Source organism: Heliangelus exortis, chromosome 1 (genome assembly GCF_036169615.1).
Source record: "Heliangelus exortis chromosome 1, bHelExo1.hap1, whole genome shotgun sequence".
Taxonomy (NCBI): domain Eukaryota; kingdom Metazoa; phylum Chordata; class Aves; order Apodiformes; family Trochilidae; genus Heliangelus; species Heliangelus exortis.
In genome coordinates this window covers 63,100,140-63,121,159 of record NC_092422.1, presented here as the reverse complement: position 1 = coordinate 63,121,159, position 21,020 = coordinate 63,100,140, and the positions used below count along the sequence as shown (strand labels likewise).

Sequence of the window (21,020 nt, the reverse complement as noted above, 5' to 3'; positions counted from 1 at the left end):
TCTGGGAAAAAGGGATCCAACACATCATTGGAAGAAAAGGAACATATATCTTGGCCATGTCTCAAGTCTGCTTTAAACTTGACCTTGCTTCCCATGGGGATCCAGCACTCTAGGGATAGGACTGACCCGTCCTAACCTTGAGGTAAAAAATGAGACATCTGAGCTCACCATTCCATAATCCCTCTGTGGTCATCCAAGAGAATTAGGTACACCTTAAAAAAATCATAACAGTAATTTACTCTGTCTCCAATTGTATGAATCTGAGATTTCTTTTCAGATGGGTTTAAAACCCATGCTTCACTCTATTGCTTTCAGCAGAGTTACTCATTACTGCAATAATCTATTCAAGACAAGACTTTTTCCCATTTCCAAATTTGGCAACCAAATGGTCTTCTTGATCCTTCTCTGCAACAAGTTAGAAGTCACTGTCTCTGGTATGGGCAGAAACAGAACTTTTCATATATTTTAATCATAAAATCTATGTCTATTTCTTAAGTACCTTACTACTTAAGTAGTTTTGAATTTCTCAGGTAACCTCTGAGAACCATGTCCCTTAATGTCAGCCTAACTTGCACACAGGGAAATACTACTAATTTAAAAAGCATCTTAGACTTCAAAATCATTTACATATTGTAAAAAGTTTAGCTCTTGACCTCACTTGCCTCATGATCTTGAAATAAAAGCAGAGATTGGAAAAACCTCTGAACAAAACGGTTATCAAAGCAGCTGATATTTTTTTTAAGCTCAATAGCAAAACCCCTGTCTAATTATACTCAACTGCAATAAAGTCTGAGTCATGACTTGTCAGATGATCCTCTTGGTTGATGTGGTTACAAACCAACAGCTGCATATTGGGAAAGCAAGCAAACCAAAGACCTTTCAAAAGTCTAAGTCTTCCCTGTTTCCCTGTTTTTTTGCCTTTCTCTCTCTCTCTTTCTCTCTGTATTACCTAATGTTCAATCAACCCATAGGGCCAAAATTTTATTTTCTATTATCTGATAGCCTGCACATTTATGCAGCTGTAAAGGTAATTGATGTGTAAAGCATGAGCAATGCTGTGAAAAGCCAGAAGGGTAAGGCTTGTATTTGATGTAAACTCGACTTGTATTCATTTCCTACAAACACTCCATGAAAAAACATGTCACAGCACTGAAAAAGATAAGGATTTTCACTTGTAACACAAGGTGCTAGAGGATAATATGTGACTGGTGCAGCCTGACAACACTGCTGTTAGCATCATGTCCAGGTAGGATTGTCAGGGTGCTGCACCACATCTTGCTTACTGATTTCTCAGAAACCTCTCCTGGAAACAGTGCTCTCCATAGGATGCAACTATTGAGTTACTCATCAAAAGGGAACTGTTACTGTGTGCCGATATGTGTGTTTGCTGTATTCATTTTTCTTTCTGTGTTTCTTAGTCCATCCATTTAGCCCGAGCTAGGGCGTTCCATAACTCAGTTATCTCCTACCTAAAGGGCATCCTTGGACAGTTTATTTCTCTATAGGTTGAATATGCTGCATTCTCTGACAGCACCAACTAGATACGGACCATTAACACCTTCAGCATGACCACAGCAGATAAGCAACGCTGTGTCTGGGCACAGTGATTTTGTGTTTTTCCCTTTTTTTCCCTTGTACCGAGGCTTATGACTTGCTTGTTTTAAGAAACTGAAAATTATGCACTTCTAATGTGGCTGATTGCAACAAGCAGATCGTGGGCAAGGCGAGATGGTCTGTAGATAAAGGTTGTGGAGTTTTCTTATTAAGACAGATATAGTGTTGCATATGCCTTGCCTTTGAATCACATTAAATATACGCACTGTTAAAAGGCTATTGAAATGTTCAAATGTGTTTCAAATGAAAATCAATAGCATGCTATTAGGCTCATTATATTCCTGTTATGCATCATTAAAGCATATTTAAAAGCTTTCAGCATAAAACAGGAGATGGCATGAATAACAAGACACTCTGAGGACAGACAGCACACTTAGAAAGCAATCAAGAGTCAGGAACAGGAGAAACTTTGCAGGTGCTTGGAAAGAAAGGTGCAGGTGCCTGCAAAGAGCTCACTGGGTGCTTGAAACATATGGGAATATGAGAAAATGTCTGATGCTGAACTCGGGATTCAAAGAGTTGAGCCACATGACTGTTGGAGAAAAATGGAAGTAATCAAATATCTTTGAAGATACTTTTATAAATGGGTCTTTGAAGTTTGAGGTTCTCCTTTTGCCTGCTCTGTGTGTATCACTACACCGCAAAGCTCAGTAATGCCCCTAAAAATACTACTGACATTTTGCCTTCTTGCACAAGAGGATTGTGTTAGGTCCTAAAAGCACCTTTATAAATAGCTTTTCCAAGCATCTCTGTGGTCAAATGTCATGTGGAAAACTGTAACCCAGATACTCTAACCTACTTCTTCCCTACATGAAATAGATTTCTAACGTGAAGCTTTTTGTTTAATATTTAAATGTGTATGTTCATACATTAATATGTATCTACGTTATATACATGAGGAAAAGAGAGCTTCCTTACTAAATTTCTGGAATTTTCTTTCTAAAGGGAAAGAATGGGAAGAAGTGAGTCTCCTTATGGCTGGGAGCTATATGGGCAAGAGGGACAATAAATTTCCAGCCCCTACACACATGTATTTTTATGCTTTCATACCTGATTGTCATTGAGCACATACTTGCCTTGTTCCTGGGGCAGACCATTATTCTGCATCTCATCAAGCACATTCTTGATGAGAAAAAACAGCAGACCCTGCTTTCTCTCCCTTTCTCTTCGCTATAAACAAAGACTTCAGCCAGAGGAGATAATTGCTCCTCCTCTCTGCTCCTAATAGCCATAGCCTGGGCTGGAGTTTAATACCCTCTGGGCACAGGAAGAAAGAGAACCTGAATCTCCCACTTCCTGGACAAGAACTCTCTGATCAGCTCTGAATTATTTAGTACTCTTTCAGAAGGTGGAGTTCAAATTTGTAGCTTAAGCATGAAGTCCTTCCTCCTGCAATTTTATCTGCCTAGATAAAGATTCAGCTGAAATTGATTTTGGATGAAAAAAGAAACATAAAGCACAAATCAAGTAATCGAGCAGAGAATGGAAATAGACCCATTTGACTCAGATGTACAATTGCATAGCTTAAATTAAAAATGCTGAGTGCTCAAATTAAAGTACACAGTGAAGAGCTCCTGAGAAATGCACATACTGAATGTTTTCACACAAAAGACGTGCTCAGCTATTTTAGAATTACAGATGGATTTAAAAACATCCCTGTCTGATTAAACAGTAAGGAAAAAAAAGGCAAAAATGAAAACATCATTTTGCTTCAAATAATTTTTTAAGGAAAAATTGTTTCTGAGTGATCAGAGAAGTTTCTCCTACTCAGACCCTGCCAGAATTTCACCCTTTATTTTAATTGGGACCAAATCACCACCTCTTCTGAAAGTATCAAACATATCTGTCATTTGAAAAACACCTTAAAATGAAGAGGTATGACTAAAATTCACAGTAGTTAAAGCTCTCAGCAACAAACGTGTATATTCCTAAGCCACCCAGTATCTATCACTTACGGGTATTAATGGTGTTTCTGAAGTGTTCTTCAATCTGCACTGAAGAATCCCTTGGCAACTTTGAGGTCTGACAAACAAGTGAAGATACATTCTCATAAAGAGTTATTCAGGAAGGCTTCTAGGCATTGCTTAGTGGCCAGTACTGTTGACTACTCCAGGAATAACAAAACCTGTTTCTGCATTGGTGGTCCCAGCTTGTGCTTTGAATTGAAGAGATGAATTAGGAAGAAAAACACATATTGGTCACTAGAAAAATACATATGCAGAGATGAATACAAAACACACCTACTCCTTCCTCTTTCTGGTATGTTGCTATTTTAAATATACTGGAGGTGGGATGGGTCACTTAAATTATTATGGAAAGGAATTTGTGTCCAGGAGAGAAGTCTCATGAGAATAAACAGAACAATCTGGAAGTGCTTTAATTTCCCCTTTGACTTTAAGGTGTAATTTAATTCCTTCCTACTGCATCCTTCACAAAATGAAATGTGGGATAAAGATAAGCTGGTGGGAGCTGTTTCCTGAGTATTCAGCCTCTTTGCTTGGTGTTCATTTAAATACTAAAACAACTACATACTTATGGTCAAGGTATATTTGTATTTGCAAAAGGTTATCTGCCAAGCTAGACTGCCTGTGTCACTTAGTTTGGAATCTGTGCATCTGTATTAGCATTTATGGGCTAACAGGACAGAGTCAGAAAAGGAGACTTAGAATCAGTAACTTAAGTATAGCCCAAATCCATTTATACCTCTTTAGGAACTCAAAGTATGATTTTTACTGAGGTTCTTACTCCAACACAAGCATAAAGAATTACAAATATATTTTATGCTTTTATTGACCATTTAATAGCTATTCTGTAAGCCATCTAAAGGAAATGGTATATATTGTTTGGTCCCAAAGGAGCTGTTCTGCAAAGGCAGAAAACCAGACCCCTCCCTTTACAGCCTAAGAGTGTGCTGCAGTGATCTATCTCCTGCGGAATCCAACCCCCTCAGACCCACTGATGTAGATGGGGCCCCAATTTTTCCCCTTGAATGTAATGTGATCTATTTCAGAAATCAAATCTGGCTGAGCACTCATGTATTCGAGTCTGCACTAGCATCGTATACTCTCGCTTCCTTGTTGCTCAAATTTTGAGCCCAACAATATCCAACACACCCACATGCCCACAAATGTTGCACCCTGGGCAGCTACATAAACCCTCTTTGCAACATATTTACTACATTTCCTGCCCCAGGAGTATTTTTCCCCCATCTTTTTCTTAAACTATTTTTTTACTATCCTGAAACAGCTATCTCTTTTCATGGCTTCAGAATCCCCTTTGTCAATCAATACTTGCACCCATTCCACTTCCTATAAAGTACTCGATCTTCTAAATTGTTAGTTTTCCTACTTTGACCAGAAGCCTTCTGATTTGGATAGAATAATTTCAGAGGGCTGCATTACCTTCATATGAGTCACACAACTCCTTCGCTATTTCAGTCATTAGGGAAACTTTTTATTGCATGGAAGTCCATTTCTGCAATTCTACATCCATTATTCCAGTAAGCACATTATGCAAGAGTGGCTTACATTTCTGAAATTTATAGGAAAAGAAGCAGCAGCTTTCTCTTTCTAACCATATTTCTTCTTTCTGCTCTGCTATCTTCAGCAACGTTTGTTATAAAGAGCAGATTATATAAGATCACATGGGCAGAAGGGTCTATTCGACTGTGGATTATCACCCAGCAAACCATCTCTTAATTTAAGACAGTTTTAGATGTGATCATTGCTAATCATCAACCACATCCCAAAAATGAACAAGTACAACTTTTGTCAGCACACCAGAAAGTCTGATGGTCAGTCTGAGGTCAACAGCTGTGCCCAGCACACAAAAGCCTCAAGGAAGGTGGCTATAGAAGAAAAGCTAAATTAATTCTTTGCATTTCTCTATAGGATCATGGAGATGTTCCCAGACAAGAACCTTTACTGATTGGGAACAAATGAAGAGAACTGCCTCACAGTGAGGAGTCACTAAGAGATGCTGAATTAAATGAGTCACTATTCAACACCAGGGTCAGATGGGATTCACCCAAAGATTTTTATCCCCTGAAAGATGAAGATGCTAAACAATGAATTGCAATGCAACCTGCTCATCAAAATGGTCTCAGTAACAAAGAGATAAGGATGGCAAGTATGATACCAAACTTTAAAAAGGCTGTGGAGTAATCCAACAAACAACAAACCACCAAGTCTGATTCCTGTACTGAGAAAAATTGCACAAAACTACAGCAATTATCAGATCTTGAGTGCACAAAGGTAGTAACCACCTGTGTGTGAGTAAAGGGATGGATGATGGGTACATGCTAAGGTACTGGTGAGAGGAAAAATTGTTCAGGACGGTAAAAACAGAAAAAATTTCAGGAAGGTGCAGCAGGAGTTGTTCATAATACCAAATGGCAATTACATGAAAGTAAAAGCAGGTGTTTGATAGATAGAAAACACTGCAAAACACTGCAATCATGGTGGGTTGGAAAAGAATCCTTCTCTTTTATGGTGCTGGGTGCTGCGTACCTATTCCTGCTGAGGACAGTTCTTTTATAGCTTAAGGTTCTGTCTCAAAAGAGCGAACATGGAAAAGGAAAAGAGAAATAAACAGGACTCATTCTATAAAGGTGTATAAGCCTATCAGGTATTTGCAGCTTGGATGTTGGATGCAAGTTTCGTCCCTCCTTCTCAAAAGGAAGTAAAAAATAAAGACAAGGGCAACAAGGATGATAGAACAAGGGGACATGACCTTAGAGAGGAACAACTGAGGTAAAACATGATAAGCAATGCACACAATGATGAGCAATGGAGAGTGGAGAAGGAAGTACTGGTTTGCACTGCACAGTTCTTAAATTGCAGAACTCACTACATGCTAAAAATATAAATGAGTTCATAGGACACTTTAAGTAGAGCTCAAGGAAGAAAATTTCATTGGGGCTGGGAACCACAACAATGAGCACTCAACCTTCAACTCAGGAAGTACCTACATGGCAGAAGGCCAGAAGACACTAGATGCTTCTCTTAGCATTCATGGACATGCTGTGCTAGATGGACATTACCCTAAGTTTTTGTGTACAGTTGGATGTTTATAGCCATAGCTACTCACACAGGTTTCTTTTGTTTAGACAATCACTCCCACCAGGAAAACTTCATTTCAATTGTATAAGCTATCACTCTCTCAAGCCTTTTACACCCTTGTATCAAACAGTATCTCCTAGTCCCTCTTCTAAGAGACACAGAAACAGCCACTTGGGCCTTTTTTACTCTGCAGACAACTTTCCCAAACGTTGCAATGGTTCTTCCAGCCCACAGAACCACACCTCTTTCCTTGACAGGAACAGAGAACTACACTACGTATCAGCAATACAAGAGGGGAAGACAAAACTGGCCTGTTTTGCAAATCCTTAGCTCCTCTGCAAAGTGAAATATCTTTTCATGGACCAAGCATTCAAATCAGCTGACAAAGTTCATCACCCTACCAACTTATACAGAAATCTGCATGACTTATGAGGAACCTTCTCTAAACTATTGAGCTTTCACTTTTGACTGAAGAGATACAACTTCCCTCTGTGCACCACAGGAGTTGAAAGGTATTGCTCAGGTCCATGCCTTCCCAAGTTCTTCAGCTGGCCCTACCACACACCTACATAGATAATTTCTTCAGTGACTGGAAATCCTTTGATCTTCTTCCTAAATCTTAGAGTTTATGTCTTTGCTGCAGGAAGCAAATTTTACATTTCCCCAAGGACATCTTTGTTTCCTTGAATCCACTGGCCACGGCAGGAAACTCTCTGCCACTGTCTTCCATCTACTTTTCTAGCTGCAAGCAGACCTCTCACTGTGGCTGGTCAGCTGGTGAGCAGCTGCTAAATCAACAACACCTTCAGGTCACACCTGGCATGGCTGCAGACCCTGTTTTTTTTCCAAAAATAATAATTATTTAACATCTGCCTGAGTGCATGAACCCTCAACACCTCTCAGGTCTTGGTTTTGTTTCCAACAATAATGTGAATTAAAGATGAAGGTAGAACTGGAATCATAGAAGGACAGAGTTATAGAACAGTTTGTATTGGATGAGACCTTAAAAACCATCTAGTTCCAAACCCCCTGCATGGGCAGGGGCATCTCCCACTAGATAATATTACTCCCAACACCAGCCAACCTGGCCTTCTAAAATCTATTACTTAATCTATATGCAGAACACTAGCTTTCAATTTATATTATTAAATTAGCTGAATCCCATCTTTTACACCAGCACGACTAACTAGAAATCCAAGGTGGGCGACTGGGCTGACCGGATGACTTGTGAGGAGTGCTGATACTAGAAGAATCAGAGATCAGCAGCAGCGCCTTCTCTCAAGACTTCCCAAGTCCTTCTTCTGTCAGCACCTACCCCAGGCAAAGCTGTTCCTCCAGGCCCTGCCCTCAGCACACCCTCAGGCTTACTCGCAATGCGCCTGTGAGCTGCTGTCCCGCAAGACCCATTTCCACGCGATGAAACGCCGAAACGTATCATCGCACTTCACGGGGACGTTCTTCCCGTCGCCCACCACCTCAGCTCCCCCTCCCTCAACTCCCCGTCCCTCAGCCGCCACAGCAACGCGGCTGGGAACAGGATCATGGCGGACGCCGCCCGGCGGCTCCCCCTGCTGGCTCCAACGGCCGCCGCAAGCTGCCGGAGGGGGAGCGGGGCGGGCGCAGGCGATTGGTTGCTCCGCCCCCCGCCGGGCATTTTGAGCCAATCCTGTTCCTCCAGGCGGGGGGCGCGGGCCGGCCCTCAGCCAATCGCAGCTCGCGTCTCCTCATCGCCTCGGCCGGAACGTCCCGGCGGCCCCTGTCGCCTTACGGCCGCGTTACGGCAGCGGGGAGCAGGACCGGGACCGGGGTCGGGATAGGGAATCGGGAGTGGGGTCGGGACCGGGAGTGGGGTCGGGCCGGAGTGGGCGTCGGATGCCCGGAGGCGGGAGTAGCCCTGCGCCCGGCACTCAGGTGGGAGCGGAGGCGGGTGCGGCGGCGGGCGGCAGGATGAGCCTGTCGCCGAAGGAGCTGTCGAGCCTGCTGAGCATCGTGTCGGAGGAGGCGGGCGGCAGCACCTTCGAGGGCCTCTCCAGCGCCTTCCACCACTATTTCGGCAAAGCCGAGCACTTCCGCTTGGGCTCCGTCCTCGTCCTCCTCCTCCAGCAGCCTGACCTGCTGCCCAGCCCGGCCCAGCGCCTCACCGCCCTCTACCTCCTCTGGGAGATGTACCGAACCGAGCCCCTCGCCGCCAACCCCTTCGCCGCCGTCTTCGCCCACCTCCTCAACCCCGCACCCGAGCGCGGCGGCGACGAAGCGGAGCGGACTCCCCTCTCAGGTGAGTCCCGCCGCCGGGGGTACGGGGAGGGGGAAGAAGGGGATGGTTTCCTTACCGCTGCCCGGGCTCGGCTTGCCCGAGGGTTCTTTTGCGCTGTCCCGGGTTGGGAACAAGCGGTGGGAAGTATCCGTGGTGAGCATCGCTAGGTTTGGTGGCTGGTAAGTCCCTTGGTTGGAGCATAACACGGGATTGCCGCGAGAAAGGCTTTACCGAGAACCTGGGGGTAATAGGAAGCTTTTGACAGCTTTAAAGGGGTGAGGAATGGCTCTTAAAAGACATCAGAGTCAAACGCTTTTCCACACTTAAGTAAAAGCAAGTGTGACAGCCATGGGTAAATAAATTAAAGAAAAAACCAAAACAAACTACTTTTATAACTCGCTAGTTGTGTCAATTGGAAAGCGTATAAAGAACCCTGTGGCTGACTTAGCAACCGATGTTGGGGGTCGAGATGCATGGTGCCAACCTGTATAATGCAGTATTTTCCATCACTTTGGGAGCAGGGTAGGTAGCAGTTTTGTAGGTACTCAGGAAGACTCTTCAGCCACACTGATCTTGCCATAAGTAACACATTAGCTTGCGTTTTAGTTGTCCATGTTCTGCGTGAAGCGTATGGAAACCTTTAATGCTACTGCCTTAAAAATCAGGGGTTGTTTTACTGCCTCTCCACAGGCTTCTTACCTCCCATAACTCCTCCAGAAAAATTCTTCCTTTCTCAACTGATGTTGGCCCCACCTAGAGAGCTGTTTAAGAAGACTCCTCGGCAGATTGCTTCAATGGATGTGGGGAACATGGCCCAGTCTGTGGATATCAGTGGTCTTCAGCTGGCATTAGCAGGTAAGGAAGAATTGCAGCTGTAGTTAATTTATGGATGGAAATGCTGTTTGTAATCTGTGGCTATGAGTTCCCAAAGAAACACTGTTGCCTGTCCTAAATATGAAAAGTGTTGAACTATGCTTTAGGGTCTTCAAATCCACGTTCATGGCCAAAGAGAAGCTTCTAGCAGAGATTACATTTTACCTGCTTTATCCTGCTTTACCAGAAGCTTTTTCAGCAGATATGTCATTGCCTTAAACATTAGAACATTTTGCAAATAAAGGTTTTCATCTGAAGGTTTAGTTATTTTTGGTTGGGTTGTTTGGTTTGTTTTTTTTTGGTGTTGGGTTTTTTGTTTGTTTTTGTTGTTGTTTGTTTTTGTTTCTTTTTTGTGTGTGTATTTTGATCCCTTTTCACTCTGCAGTATTTCCAGTGTGAGAGCAGGTAGCATACCTGTCATGTTGTCATGTATTAGTACCTCAGCTGCACCTGGCACATTGGATATTACAGTTACATCCTCAGCTTACAAAATTAAGTTAGACCTTGCAGTGCTAGCTCAAGAGTAGGAACGTGGTCTGCTTTTACTAAATTGAAAAGAAAAGCAGTGCAGTGCTTGTCCTTTGACAGGAGAAAAGGAGCAGGAACATGATTGTTTTGATCACATTGACTGATGAGTCACATCTGGAACTAACTGAAATATGAAAATATTGGTGAGAACAAGGAATCAGATTGGACAGCAAAAAATAGTGTTTTTTTTCCCTAGGTATGTGCAAATGGACCTATTTATTTAAAAACTGACCACCCCACTTCTGAATCTCTACACTATGATTTGTTGATCTAAGGTCAGGCACTGATTAGGCTTTCCGTATCTTACAGTTCAATCTTTGTATTGTCATTTTCCTGTTATTTGTTATTGTTTGTTTTGTTTTATTTTTCTATGTAGAATCTGTAACTGGCTTGTTATGCTGTGGTGTACTGTCTCTTACAGTGCACCAATGTCCTCTGGTGTCTTCTGTATCCATTATTTCCAGAGTGCAGGGTCTTTTGAAAATGCAAATTGAATACCCTAACATAGCTTTAAGGTGGAAACAACCCCTTCTGGTTCCTGCTCTGTTCATCCTTTCTGTGTTTTCTAGAATGCTTTTGTGATTCTGTGATGTTTTTCAAGGGGGGTGTGTGTGTCAGAAGTTTTCAGCACATTTCTTCTAATTATTCAATATGCAATTGCAATTGTATGATGGTTTTTCTTAGTGTGGTTTCCTTTCTTCATGGTTTTGGTGTGGTTTTTTGTTACTGTTTTTTTTTTGGGGCATTTTGTTTTGGGCTTTTTCCCTAAAAAAAGTAAGGTGTTGGAATATAGAATCTTAGGAACCAGTATTAAAACTTGTTCATTTCCATTTGGTCAGCCCTTCCTTATAACTTGGTTTTGTTGGTTTGGTGTGTTACTGTATCAAAAATGGTTTTTTCTCCTTGTTGCATGGATGGGTCTTCTAGTAAAGTGCTCCTAGCTGTTTGCTAACCCTTCTTTCATCTAAGAGTAACAGACCTGTATTAAATTCATAGTACACTGTAGAGCTTTGCTTCAAGAATCAAGTTTCTTTTTAGCTGTAAAATATTTAGCTCCATAGGGGAACGTCAGTGATTGTTTTCACATTTTTAAAGTCAGTGTCTTAGTTCAAGATGCTACATTATTTCCCATTAAATTTGTATGTGCTGCTGCTTTCTTCTGCTTACCTGAAACCATTCATCCATCCCTTGAAGCAGTGAGGGTGAGCTTTTGAGTCTCAGTGCATGTAACTAAGGGCTCATGCAGGCTTCTAATATAATTGAATCGAAGGACTGTAATTTTGACTTTTACATTTCCAATTAAGCATCATTAATCGTTTGAGATTGTAGGGGTACAAACAAACTTATGTCAACTATCTGATAGATTGATGTTCTAGATGATAAGTAAAGACTGAAAAAAGATGCCCAGTTTGGTTTTTTTTCCATAGAACTTCATGTGTAGAATCAACAAATGTTGATTCTTCTGTTCAGTGGCTGAGTGAAAGTACTCCCAAGCCTGAAGTTTGAAGTAACTTACAAAGTTGAAGACATGTTTTATAAACCAGCTCAGTTGGTCTTTGACTTTAAAATATTTTCTTTTGAAAGTTACTGAGAAGTATGCTAATTGTTGCCTTTCAAAGAAAACCATGCCTTGCTGTGCTACACATCAGTGTGCATACATTCAGATGTTTGCATGACCTGAAATAATTGGATAAAGCAGGACAGAAAGCCAGAAGAAGACATTAGCTATGGGTGGTGTTTTGTTTGGAGCATCCTGTTGTCACTCACAATTTCAGCATCTCTCGTGGGCTCGATTCGGGTCATATGAAATAAAGTTCATATGCATGGGTAGTTGGGAAGGGATGTGGCTGCATAAAAAGAAGCAATCATACTTTGCTTCTAAGGGACAGGGGCAGTACACTAAATCTGACAGCACTGCACTTAATTAGTCAGGAAGAGGAGGGGTGTTTAGTTTCACATGGAACTTTTTCAAGGAGTTCCTTATATGGTACCAACAATTTTGGATGTCATATTACATAAGGCTTAATCTGCTGCTTAATGTTCTCTGAGGGGGTGTGGGGAGGAGTGTCAGATGGTGTCTTGTAGTGGGTTTTTGTCTACTGGGGTTTTTCTGCCAAAGCAATAGAAAACATGATCTGTGGAATTAATGCAGAGAATGCAGATCAGTCATTCCCTTCAACTACAGGGAAGTGAAAGATTGTGACAGAAAAACACCTGAAAAATCTGACAATGAGAGTATTGAGCCCCATAGTTTCTTTTTGGCCACTTTCTTCAAGGCTTCAGCTGTATATACTAAATTTAATATTATTTTTATGTAACTTGTTTATGTCCTGTAATTTGGATTTTAAAGGTATACCTTCGGCTCCCCTTGTGTTTGCTTTAATGGCGATGTATGTAGAACCACATAACTATTAACCTCCATCTTTTTCCACTCAAACACTTGCTGTAGCTTGACAGTGAGTGCAGGATTAGCTTATGCAATGCCACTGAAATGTGTTGATAAATGTCAATAGCTGACTTCAGGTCTAGTATGACTGTAATCATTGTGGAGCCTGTAAATGTATCTGTGTAGGTTTTTCACTTCCCTGCCCTGAGAAGTGATTGCAAAACTAGATATAGCATGTGAACTCTTTCAGGAGTACCATGTGAATCCACTAATGTGCTTTTAGATAGAGATTATATCAGTTATTTACCTTTTCTAAAGTCAAGACTATGTTTCAGATTCATTCCTATTTCTTCTTTGTCCTTGCTGCATGCCTCTGTCCCTCACTTGGCAGCTGGCACTCTTGAGTGCTCTGCCTGTCACCGGGCTGAGTTCCACGTTGATGTTATCTGTTGATTTTTGATTTTTTATTTTTTCAAGCTAGTTCTTCTCTAAAGCTGATTGTTTCTCAGTACTTTTAGTATTCCAGGCACCTCCTTTTCAATTTTATGCTTTAATATTATGGACTGGCCTTCTTTCAGAACGTCAGTCTGAGTTGCCAACACAGAGCAAGGCCAGCTTCCCCAGCATTCTCAGTGATCCTGACCCAGATTCTTCCAACTCCGGTTTTGACAGCTCCGTTGCCTCCCAGATCACGGAAGCCTTAGTGAGTGGACCAAAACCTCCTATAGAAAGTATGTGCATTTCCACATCTTTGTTTCTGTAACTCATGACCTGCTATATTGCTATACCTCACCAGATGAAATGTAATATAATTCAGCAGTGTTTTCAAGGTGAGAAATGGGAATGAAGACGAAAGAAACAGTAGTAAACCATGTCAGGCTGTCTTTAGATCAGACCCCATCATGTTCACCTTTACAAGCTTTTAAAAATCTGGAGTCTGTCTTAAAGCTGCTACCAGTGTCTCTTGTTGGCTAAAACACTGGGTCTGATGCCCCTCACATCTTGGCCCCCTGTGCTAAGGTCTGCATTGACTGTTAACACCTTCCAAGGAAGCAGTGTGGAAGGAAACAAGATGACTTAGCAAGATAACTTCATAATAACATATTAAGATAACTTAATTGGTGACTTAGGGATATGAACCAAGAGGAGAAACAGACTAATGTAAACAGTATCACTAAAAATTGTGAATCGTGTTAGTCTGGGAGGCAAATTCAATTGTAATGCTGTTCTCAGTGTTACAAGAGCTTAAAGAAATGGGGACTTCAGGTCTTTTTGTACTGATAGAAAACCAAATACCTAAAGTTTAAAAAACATTCCATGTTGTTGCGTCTTCAGGCCACTTTCGACCGGAGTTTATCCGACCGCCACCTCCACTCCATATCTGTGAGGATGAACTGGCATGGTTAAATCCTATAGAGCCAGATCACACAATTCAGTGGGATAAGTCAATGTGTGTTAAGAACAGCACTGGAGTAGAGATCAAAAGAATCATGGCAAAAGCTTTTAAAAGTCCTTTGACTTCCCCACAGCAAACACAGGTAAGTGTCAGACACTTTTCTGTCTAAAATGATTTTTTTTTAACAAGCTACCTGTTAACTCGTGCATTGAAGAAAACTTGGATCACTTTACTTGATCTGTGTTCAGATTCAGGAAACTTTTGAGTACTTTAAATTGTAAAAAACTCATACACAAAACCACACAGGATCATTCTCTTAACTTTAAGATCATCAGGTCCAACCATGAACACTGCATTCAATGGTAAACCACATTCATAAGCACCACATCTACATGTCTTAATAGTTTTGACTTGGACTTGTATGAACAAGGAAGAAGTCTTTGAGCTTCATAGTATTGACTGGACATAGTTGCCAGCTGATCAATAAGTAGCACCAGTATTTCTCTGCACTGAAAAATTTTCTTATAACAAAGTTGTTCAGGTTTCTGTGGAAGCTTTTGATAAGTAATTACTTGAGAAATGCCAATGCTATTTCTCCTTACCCTTTATTTCAGTGTGTTTTCATTATGTTAGCATTATGTTAGCACTATAAAATATCTTTGATTTCCAGAGCTTTTTCTGACAACAATGAACTTGCAATTGACGTGTTTGTTTATTTTTTTTAACTCCCTTCCTTGCTATCCATTGATGAAAGGCTGATAAATGCTTATGAAAGGTTTTATTGTTACAGTTCCCTGTATGTAGAAATTTTAAAGTATACCTCCAGTGTCTTTCAGTAGGGATTCCTAAATCTAATGGGTTATCATTCTCTTTTGGCCTAGATGTATTATAGCAGATTCTTCAAGCAGTAATGTGACTAGCTAAGACAAAAAAACCCAAACAAACAAAAATCCCAGTCTTTTTTCTTTACAGCTCCTTGGAGAACTGGAAAAGGACCCCAAGCTTGTTTACCATATTGGTCTCACTCCTGCCAAATTGCCAGATCTGGTTGAAAACAATCCTTTAGTAGCTATAGAAATGTTGCTGAAACTGATGCAATCTAGTCAGATAACGGAGTATTTTTCTGTCTTGGTCAACATGGACATGTCCTTACATTCAATGGAAGTTGTAAATCGGTGAGTATGATCTCAAATGTAAGAAGCTTTCCTAAATATGTGAAAGAACTGAACAGTTACTAAGTGAGGCTGGGCTGTATTTGGATGCAATCCAAAGACCACCAAAAGTAATGAGAAAGTAATGAGCAGAAAAGACTTGTCAGATTACAGTGAAGGAAAAGCATATCAAACTATCGCTCCCTTTTCAATTTTTCTATGCTGTTTATGGGGTTTTTTTGTTTTAATACTCTCTTATCATTAAGACTCAAACCTAATATTTTGAATAATCCTGCAGAGGGAGTGTGCATGACAGATTTGTAGCTTTCCATGACTACTAGAAGAGCTTTGTTTGCTTTTCATGCAGTTCCTTATTGGTGATAGTTAAAGAAAAGCCTCTTATTTTAGTCCAGATGAAATCTGTAAAATTAGCTGTGGATTAGAAATAAAAGACTTGAGCATCTCAGACTTCTTCAGTGCTAAGTTCAAGGAAACCTGCTAATTTTAAGTTCCTTTTTAATGCAGTGCTATTTTAAAATATTACTGTGATGTTGACAGCTTCCTGTTAGCAGCAGCAAAACTGTTTAACAGGAAAAAAACCCACAATTTCCCATCAGAAAAACATGATGCTGGAGGCATCTATATATATTTTTCATAATTATTATTTATAATTTTGTGTAAGAATTAACTATTCTTCTATTTTAAATAATAGAAATCATAGTAATTTTCACCATAATGTACCTTATTTTACTAGCAAGTAAACTCCCTGTGTCCCAGGAAGCTGTAATTTTAGTCACTGACTTGCAAGGATGACCAGTTACTGGATGTGTATGGTTTTGTCACTGTGGTGAGTGTCACTCCCTCTAATGGGTCACCATCCAGTCTGTTCCTGATGAAAGAAGTCACTTTCTTTTTGCCTGTCTGAAAGCCAGCTTCATCTCTAGCTTCTGTCTTCTCTTTCAGCTGAGATAGCAGTTCTGTTTTATTACATGTGGAAATGTTAATTTTGATCCTTCTTGAGGTATGCTTATGCAGAAGATAGAAGACTGCAGTGGGACAAAGGGCACTTACTGTGAGAATCCTCCACAAAAAGTTCCTGCCACGCAGCTGATCTGCTTAAACACAACTTGCATTCTTGATGTGGCTTAAGTGAACAAAAGGTGGCATTGTCACATAGCCATCCTACTTTGTTTTTGTTTCTTCAATGGGAATAACTTCTGCATATAGGTACAACTCATTTTCTTAATAGCAATATCCACTTTAGTAGGAAAACCTGTCAAACAGCTCATGTCCACAAACTACAAAAGTACCTCTCTCCCACTTACTTTCTTGCATTTCTTGGCAATTGCTGAATGTGAACTCCCAAATCAGCCTTGTTCAGCAGTCCCTTTGCAGCAGAGTTGAACTGCACCTTAAATAACATTTGGGGAGAGAAGCATTTTATTTCTGAAATAAAATCTCACCCTATGGGTGCAGATGGACAGCAGTTACTGCCTGAAGTTGGGGTAGGACATGGAGAAATGGTAAGAAAAAAGCTTTTACTCCTGTCCAAGACAGCTGCACTACCAGTCAGGTGTGCTGGTTGTCCCACAGAGTAACCACCATGGGAACAACTTTTCTCAAATTGCAAAATTACTCAGTGCAAGCAGGGGGACAGTGATTTCCAAGTGAAATAAGACAAACTTGAAACTGAAATATCTAAAATGGGCACTGTTTTCCCTGTTGACCTCCTTTCACTAACTAAGAATGTGATTGAATTACTTTGGTCAAATTCTGTTGTAACTTTATGGCAGTTCTGCATTTACTGTAAGTTGTTATCTAAAACTTAGGAGCTGCATTGCTTTTTCAGGTAAGAAACAGCAGCAGCAGCTCAGATACTTCAGTAACCAGTATTAAACCACAAATAGGTGGTTAATAATTGGTGTTAACCCTTAAAAATACACTAATACCATTCTGTGATATAATAGTTCTCCAATTCTGCTGTATTAAGAAGCTTGTGAGATTATAATGCATCATTAATCTCTAGTTAATGGTTTCATTTAGTCAGGATCTCTTCTTTGAGCTGTAGATACTCATACAGCTTCAGTTCCTAGGACTAAAAATTGGATCTGAAAGAACTAAGGAAACTGATCTTTTGCTGCAACAAAGGAGTTATTCCAGTTGTAGACCTGAGGGAGGAGTTCAGCATCTAGATTCAGTACCTGAAATTCAAATATGAATAAGCAAAATTGTACTGCAATGTTTATCACAGAAGAGTCTTGGTACTTGAACAGCTTGGGGATTTAATTGTAAATTGGAAACTGGTATCATTGAGACTCATTTGTGTAATATACAGCAAATGTTTGTAGGTGTGTCCAATATACTAGAAACCTGACACAACTCCCCTACTTTGTCAGAGTTTTAAAACCACAGTTTTGGACTCTTACTGAAGAAATTGAAATGACTGAAAATTTGTCTGTGAAAGCTGTCAGAGATCTGCTCTGTATTGTGTGGCTGGGAATAAACTAATATCACAATTCTAACTCATTTGTTTTGCAGTGGAATCATTAGATTTATGGCTTCATAAACCTCTGGATATTTTTAATTAACAGGCTTACTACTGCAGTTGATCTCCCACCTGAGTTTATTCATCTTTATATCTCCAACTGTATTTCCACCTGTGAACAGATCAAAGACAAATATATGCAGGTGAGTACTTCAGTAAATTGGTTAAGAAGAACCTCTGTGTAATATGAAATTTTTATAAGGCTGATAGCAGTAAGTTATTCTGTCTCACTGCATCTTTATTTCAGAGGCACGTTTTTTTCCCCTATTGTACTCTGCCATTTTTCATAGTGTTCAACAAATATTTCTTCTTTTTATGAGATCTCACAGATAATTGCTATTCTCTGTTTTTCTGTAGAAACAATACACTTCTCCCTGGCAAAACTGCAGGTTTTTATGTAACTCAGGTCCTTACATGGAAGAGGTTTATCTGCCACTCCGTGTGCCTTTTCTTCACACCCCCCCCAGCATTAGATGTTGCCTTATGCTTAGTGTTGAGCTTCAAGTTTCTTTTCTGTACAAGTGTACAAGTATGCCCATTTTTAGACCTTTGAGGTGATGTTACAAAACTCACCTGGAAGTCTTACCCTTCAATCATCACTATTAGCAACCTACAACAGCTCGCAGAGCTCCTCAAAGACAAGGTACACAAGGTTTTCTCCATGTTGTGTGAGGTACTCCCTTCGATCCTAAACCAATCTGTTGGTTTCACCAACTGCACACTGGAACTTGTTTTCTTGGATATATGATTGGTAAAAACAGTTCCTTACTGACTTAACCCAAAGCTTTGGGAATTTTGACCAAGTCCTGCCTCAGCTTTTGCCCCTCAACAGTGAAGGACTGCAGCCTCTTCAGTCTCTTATAAGGCAGCTGTTCCTTTCCCTTTAGCTTCTTTGGTGTCATTCAGTATCTTCTCTATCTGTACTATCCCCTTAAGCTGCAGAGAGAAAAATTGCATGCAGTACACAGGATATGGGTGCAGTGTGATTTTGTTCTCAATACCCTTCCAGATAATGACTAACCATTTGTTGTCTTTTGGTGGCTGCTGCTGTTTCTCTGCTTTGGGACACTGCCAGATAGACACGGGTGGCTTGATCTGTGACCTGCTGAATGGCTGTGCCTTTTACATTTGACAGCAGAATAGGAAAATAGCATCAGAGCTGGGCTGCAGCTGAGAAGTTGCCCACAGCATGGGACAATGTGCTCAGAGAGGCTGATGAGAGCATAGAGCAGCTGTACTTAAGGCATGCCAGGGATGAAAAAGAACAGAGTGTCAAGGAACACATACTGCTCACTAAGTAGCATACAAAGCTTGTGAGATCTAACACTTGCTAATACTGTGTATGAGGCCTCACAGTGACTGAGACACAAGATGTTTTGTTTGAAAGGCACAGTACAAGTGCACTCTTGGAACTAAAAGAGGCACAATTCTTGGAGACTGGGAGTCAGCCAGCATTTTGCATTTGTTTTTTAGTTCTTAGTTTCATGTTCCTCAGTTATTAAGGTTATCTGTCCAATAATTGTTCGTGTGTACAGTTGCTTTTAGAGAAGGGTTTGGTTTCAACTCTTTCTCACAGTGTCAACTATGAGACCACTTCAACAGTAAAGAGGAAGCCCTTGAGGAAAATTTTTCTCTGTATAAAGCAGATGGTTAGTAACTTGATCTGTGTATGACAAGATGTAGGTGCCACTTCCTAGGTTTCCACTTCCCAACTCCCAATGTGCTCTGCAGGGCATTACCTCAGCAGCCCTTGGGTCTGAGGAATGCTTCCAAGATCAGATCCCATCCAATTAGGTGTCCCTGGTGCTCTCTTTCCTTCCAAGATGGAGGAAGAGGGTCATGCTAATCCAGGGATAGAGTACTTCCTGCAAAGCAAGTGTGGGATCAGTTCTGCTGCTGTCACTTGCCAGCTGGAGTGCCTTAATCATGTGGTGACTGGGGAATTTTGACATGTGGACCTTGTTCATTTTTCTTCATGATGTTATCACACAAAATGAGGCTAAGCAAGATTCTAGTGATGACATCATTGTAAGCCATCATCCCTTCTCTCTGACTTCATAGATTACATAATAAAGAAATGAAGTACAGTGCATATGTAGGTCTGGTGCTTCATTTGTGCACAGGATTAATCTTGGGAAAGCTCCTGTATCTGGAGGTTCAGTACTACACAGCAGAGGAGTCCATTTTTTAAAATACAGCAGTAGTACAGGACATAGAAAATGAGAGGCAGTGTGTACAAAGCTTGGGAACAAGATTACAGCTGAATTACTCCTGAAATGGCTCAGTTACACAGCTGAGAGCCAACAGCCCTTTAACTTACTTGGCTGCAAACATTTATTTGGATTATGAAACTATTACCTCTTCTGTTTCAGAACCGGCTGGTACGTCTTGTTTGCGTCTTTCTTCAATCTTTAATCAGAAACAAAATTATTAATGTACAGGACTTGTTTATAGAAGTGCAGGCATTCTGCATTGAGTTCAGTCGGATACGAGAAGCAGCTGGCCTCTTCAGATTGCTGAAGACACTTGACACAGGGGAAAATCCATCAGAGACAAAAACATCGAAGTAAAACCACTATGTCATTGGCAAAAAAACAACCTTGCCAGCATGTTCTATACCAATTAATTGTATATTTTAAACTTAAATCACTGGATTAATGATGTAATACAGTATAAATAGCATTTTATGCATTGAACAATAAATAATGTTTTTTTTCTGGTACACCTGCTTGAGTTATGCCATTTTTATACATACTTTGTATGCCACATATATCCTGCACTACAGGCTCTAATTCCAGGGAGGGATGTAAATGATACTTGTCATTTCACAGCAGATTTAAGTATTCATGTGGCACTCTCTGTCTTTGTGTAAAGAACTCTGAATTAACTGAAGTCAATTTCTATTAAGGGAATTAACTTCAGTTCCTGTTTGCTGTTTCTTTACTATGCAGGAGCTTCTAGAAGCTGCATATAACTTCTAACAATGTATACTGTCTGCAGTGACCAAGGAAGAGTCTGGCTTGATGTCCAGAAAGAGCTAAGGGCTTATCATTACATGGTGGAAAAGTAGTGGTGGGTGCTATGGGCTCAGAGCAGTACCCTCTTTTCAAGACCACTGAGTATTTCTAGGCTACTGACCTCCTACCATTACTAGTTTAACTAACACACCTATTTCATGCTTTTAAAGATGTTTTATCCAGGAAAGAGGGTCCT

At 40.7% G+C, this 21,020-nt stretch overlaps 1 protein-coding gene across 1 annotated transcript; it reads left to right on the top strand.

Moving 5' to 3' along the window:
- The first annotated feature begins 8,477 nt into the window (after positions 1-8,477).
- On the top strand, positions 8,478-20,529 carry CNOT11 (CCR4-NOT transcription complex subunit 11). Its single transcript, XM_071745320.1, has 7 exons — positions 8,478-8,949; positions 9,619-9,783; positions 13,294-13,446; positions 14,051-14,253; positions 15,084-15,286; positions 17,854-17,950; positions 20,180-20,529. Exons 1-7 carry the CDS (start codon positions 8,547-8,549, stop codon positions 20,375-20,377), a joined length of 1,422 nt encoding a protein of 473 aa, XP_071601421.1. The 5' UTR covers positions 8,478-8,546; the 3' UTR covers positions 20,378-20,529.
- Positions 20,530-21,020: the final 491 nt, after the last annotated feature.

Excerpts from the sequence above, each read along its gene's own strand:
- CNOT11 (XM_071745320.1), top strand. The coding sequence starts at position 8,547 with ATGCCCGGAGGCGGGAGTAGCCCTGCGCCCGGCACTCAGGTGGGAGCG. Across the intron at positions 13,447-14,050 it reads ACCAAAACCTCCTATAGAAA|GCCACTTTCGACCGGAGTTT; the intron begins GTATGTGCATTT and ends TTGCGTCTTCAG. Across the intron at positions 17,951-20,179 it reads TCAAAGACAAATATATGCAG|AACCGGCTGGTACGTCTTGT; the intron begins GTGAGTACTTCA and ends CTTCTGTTTCAG.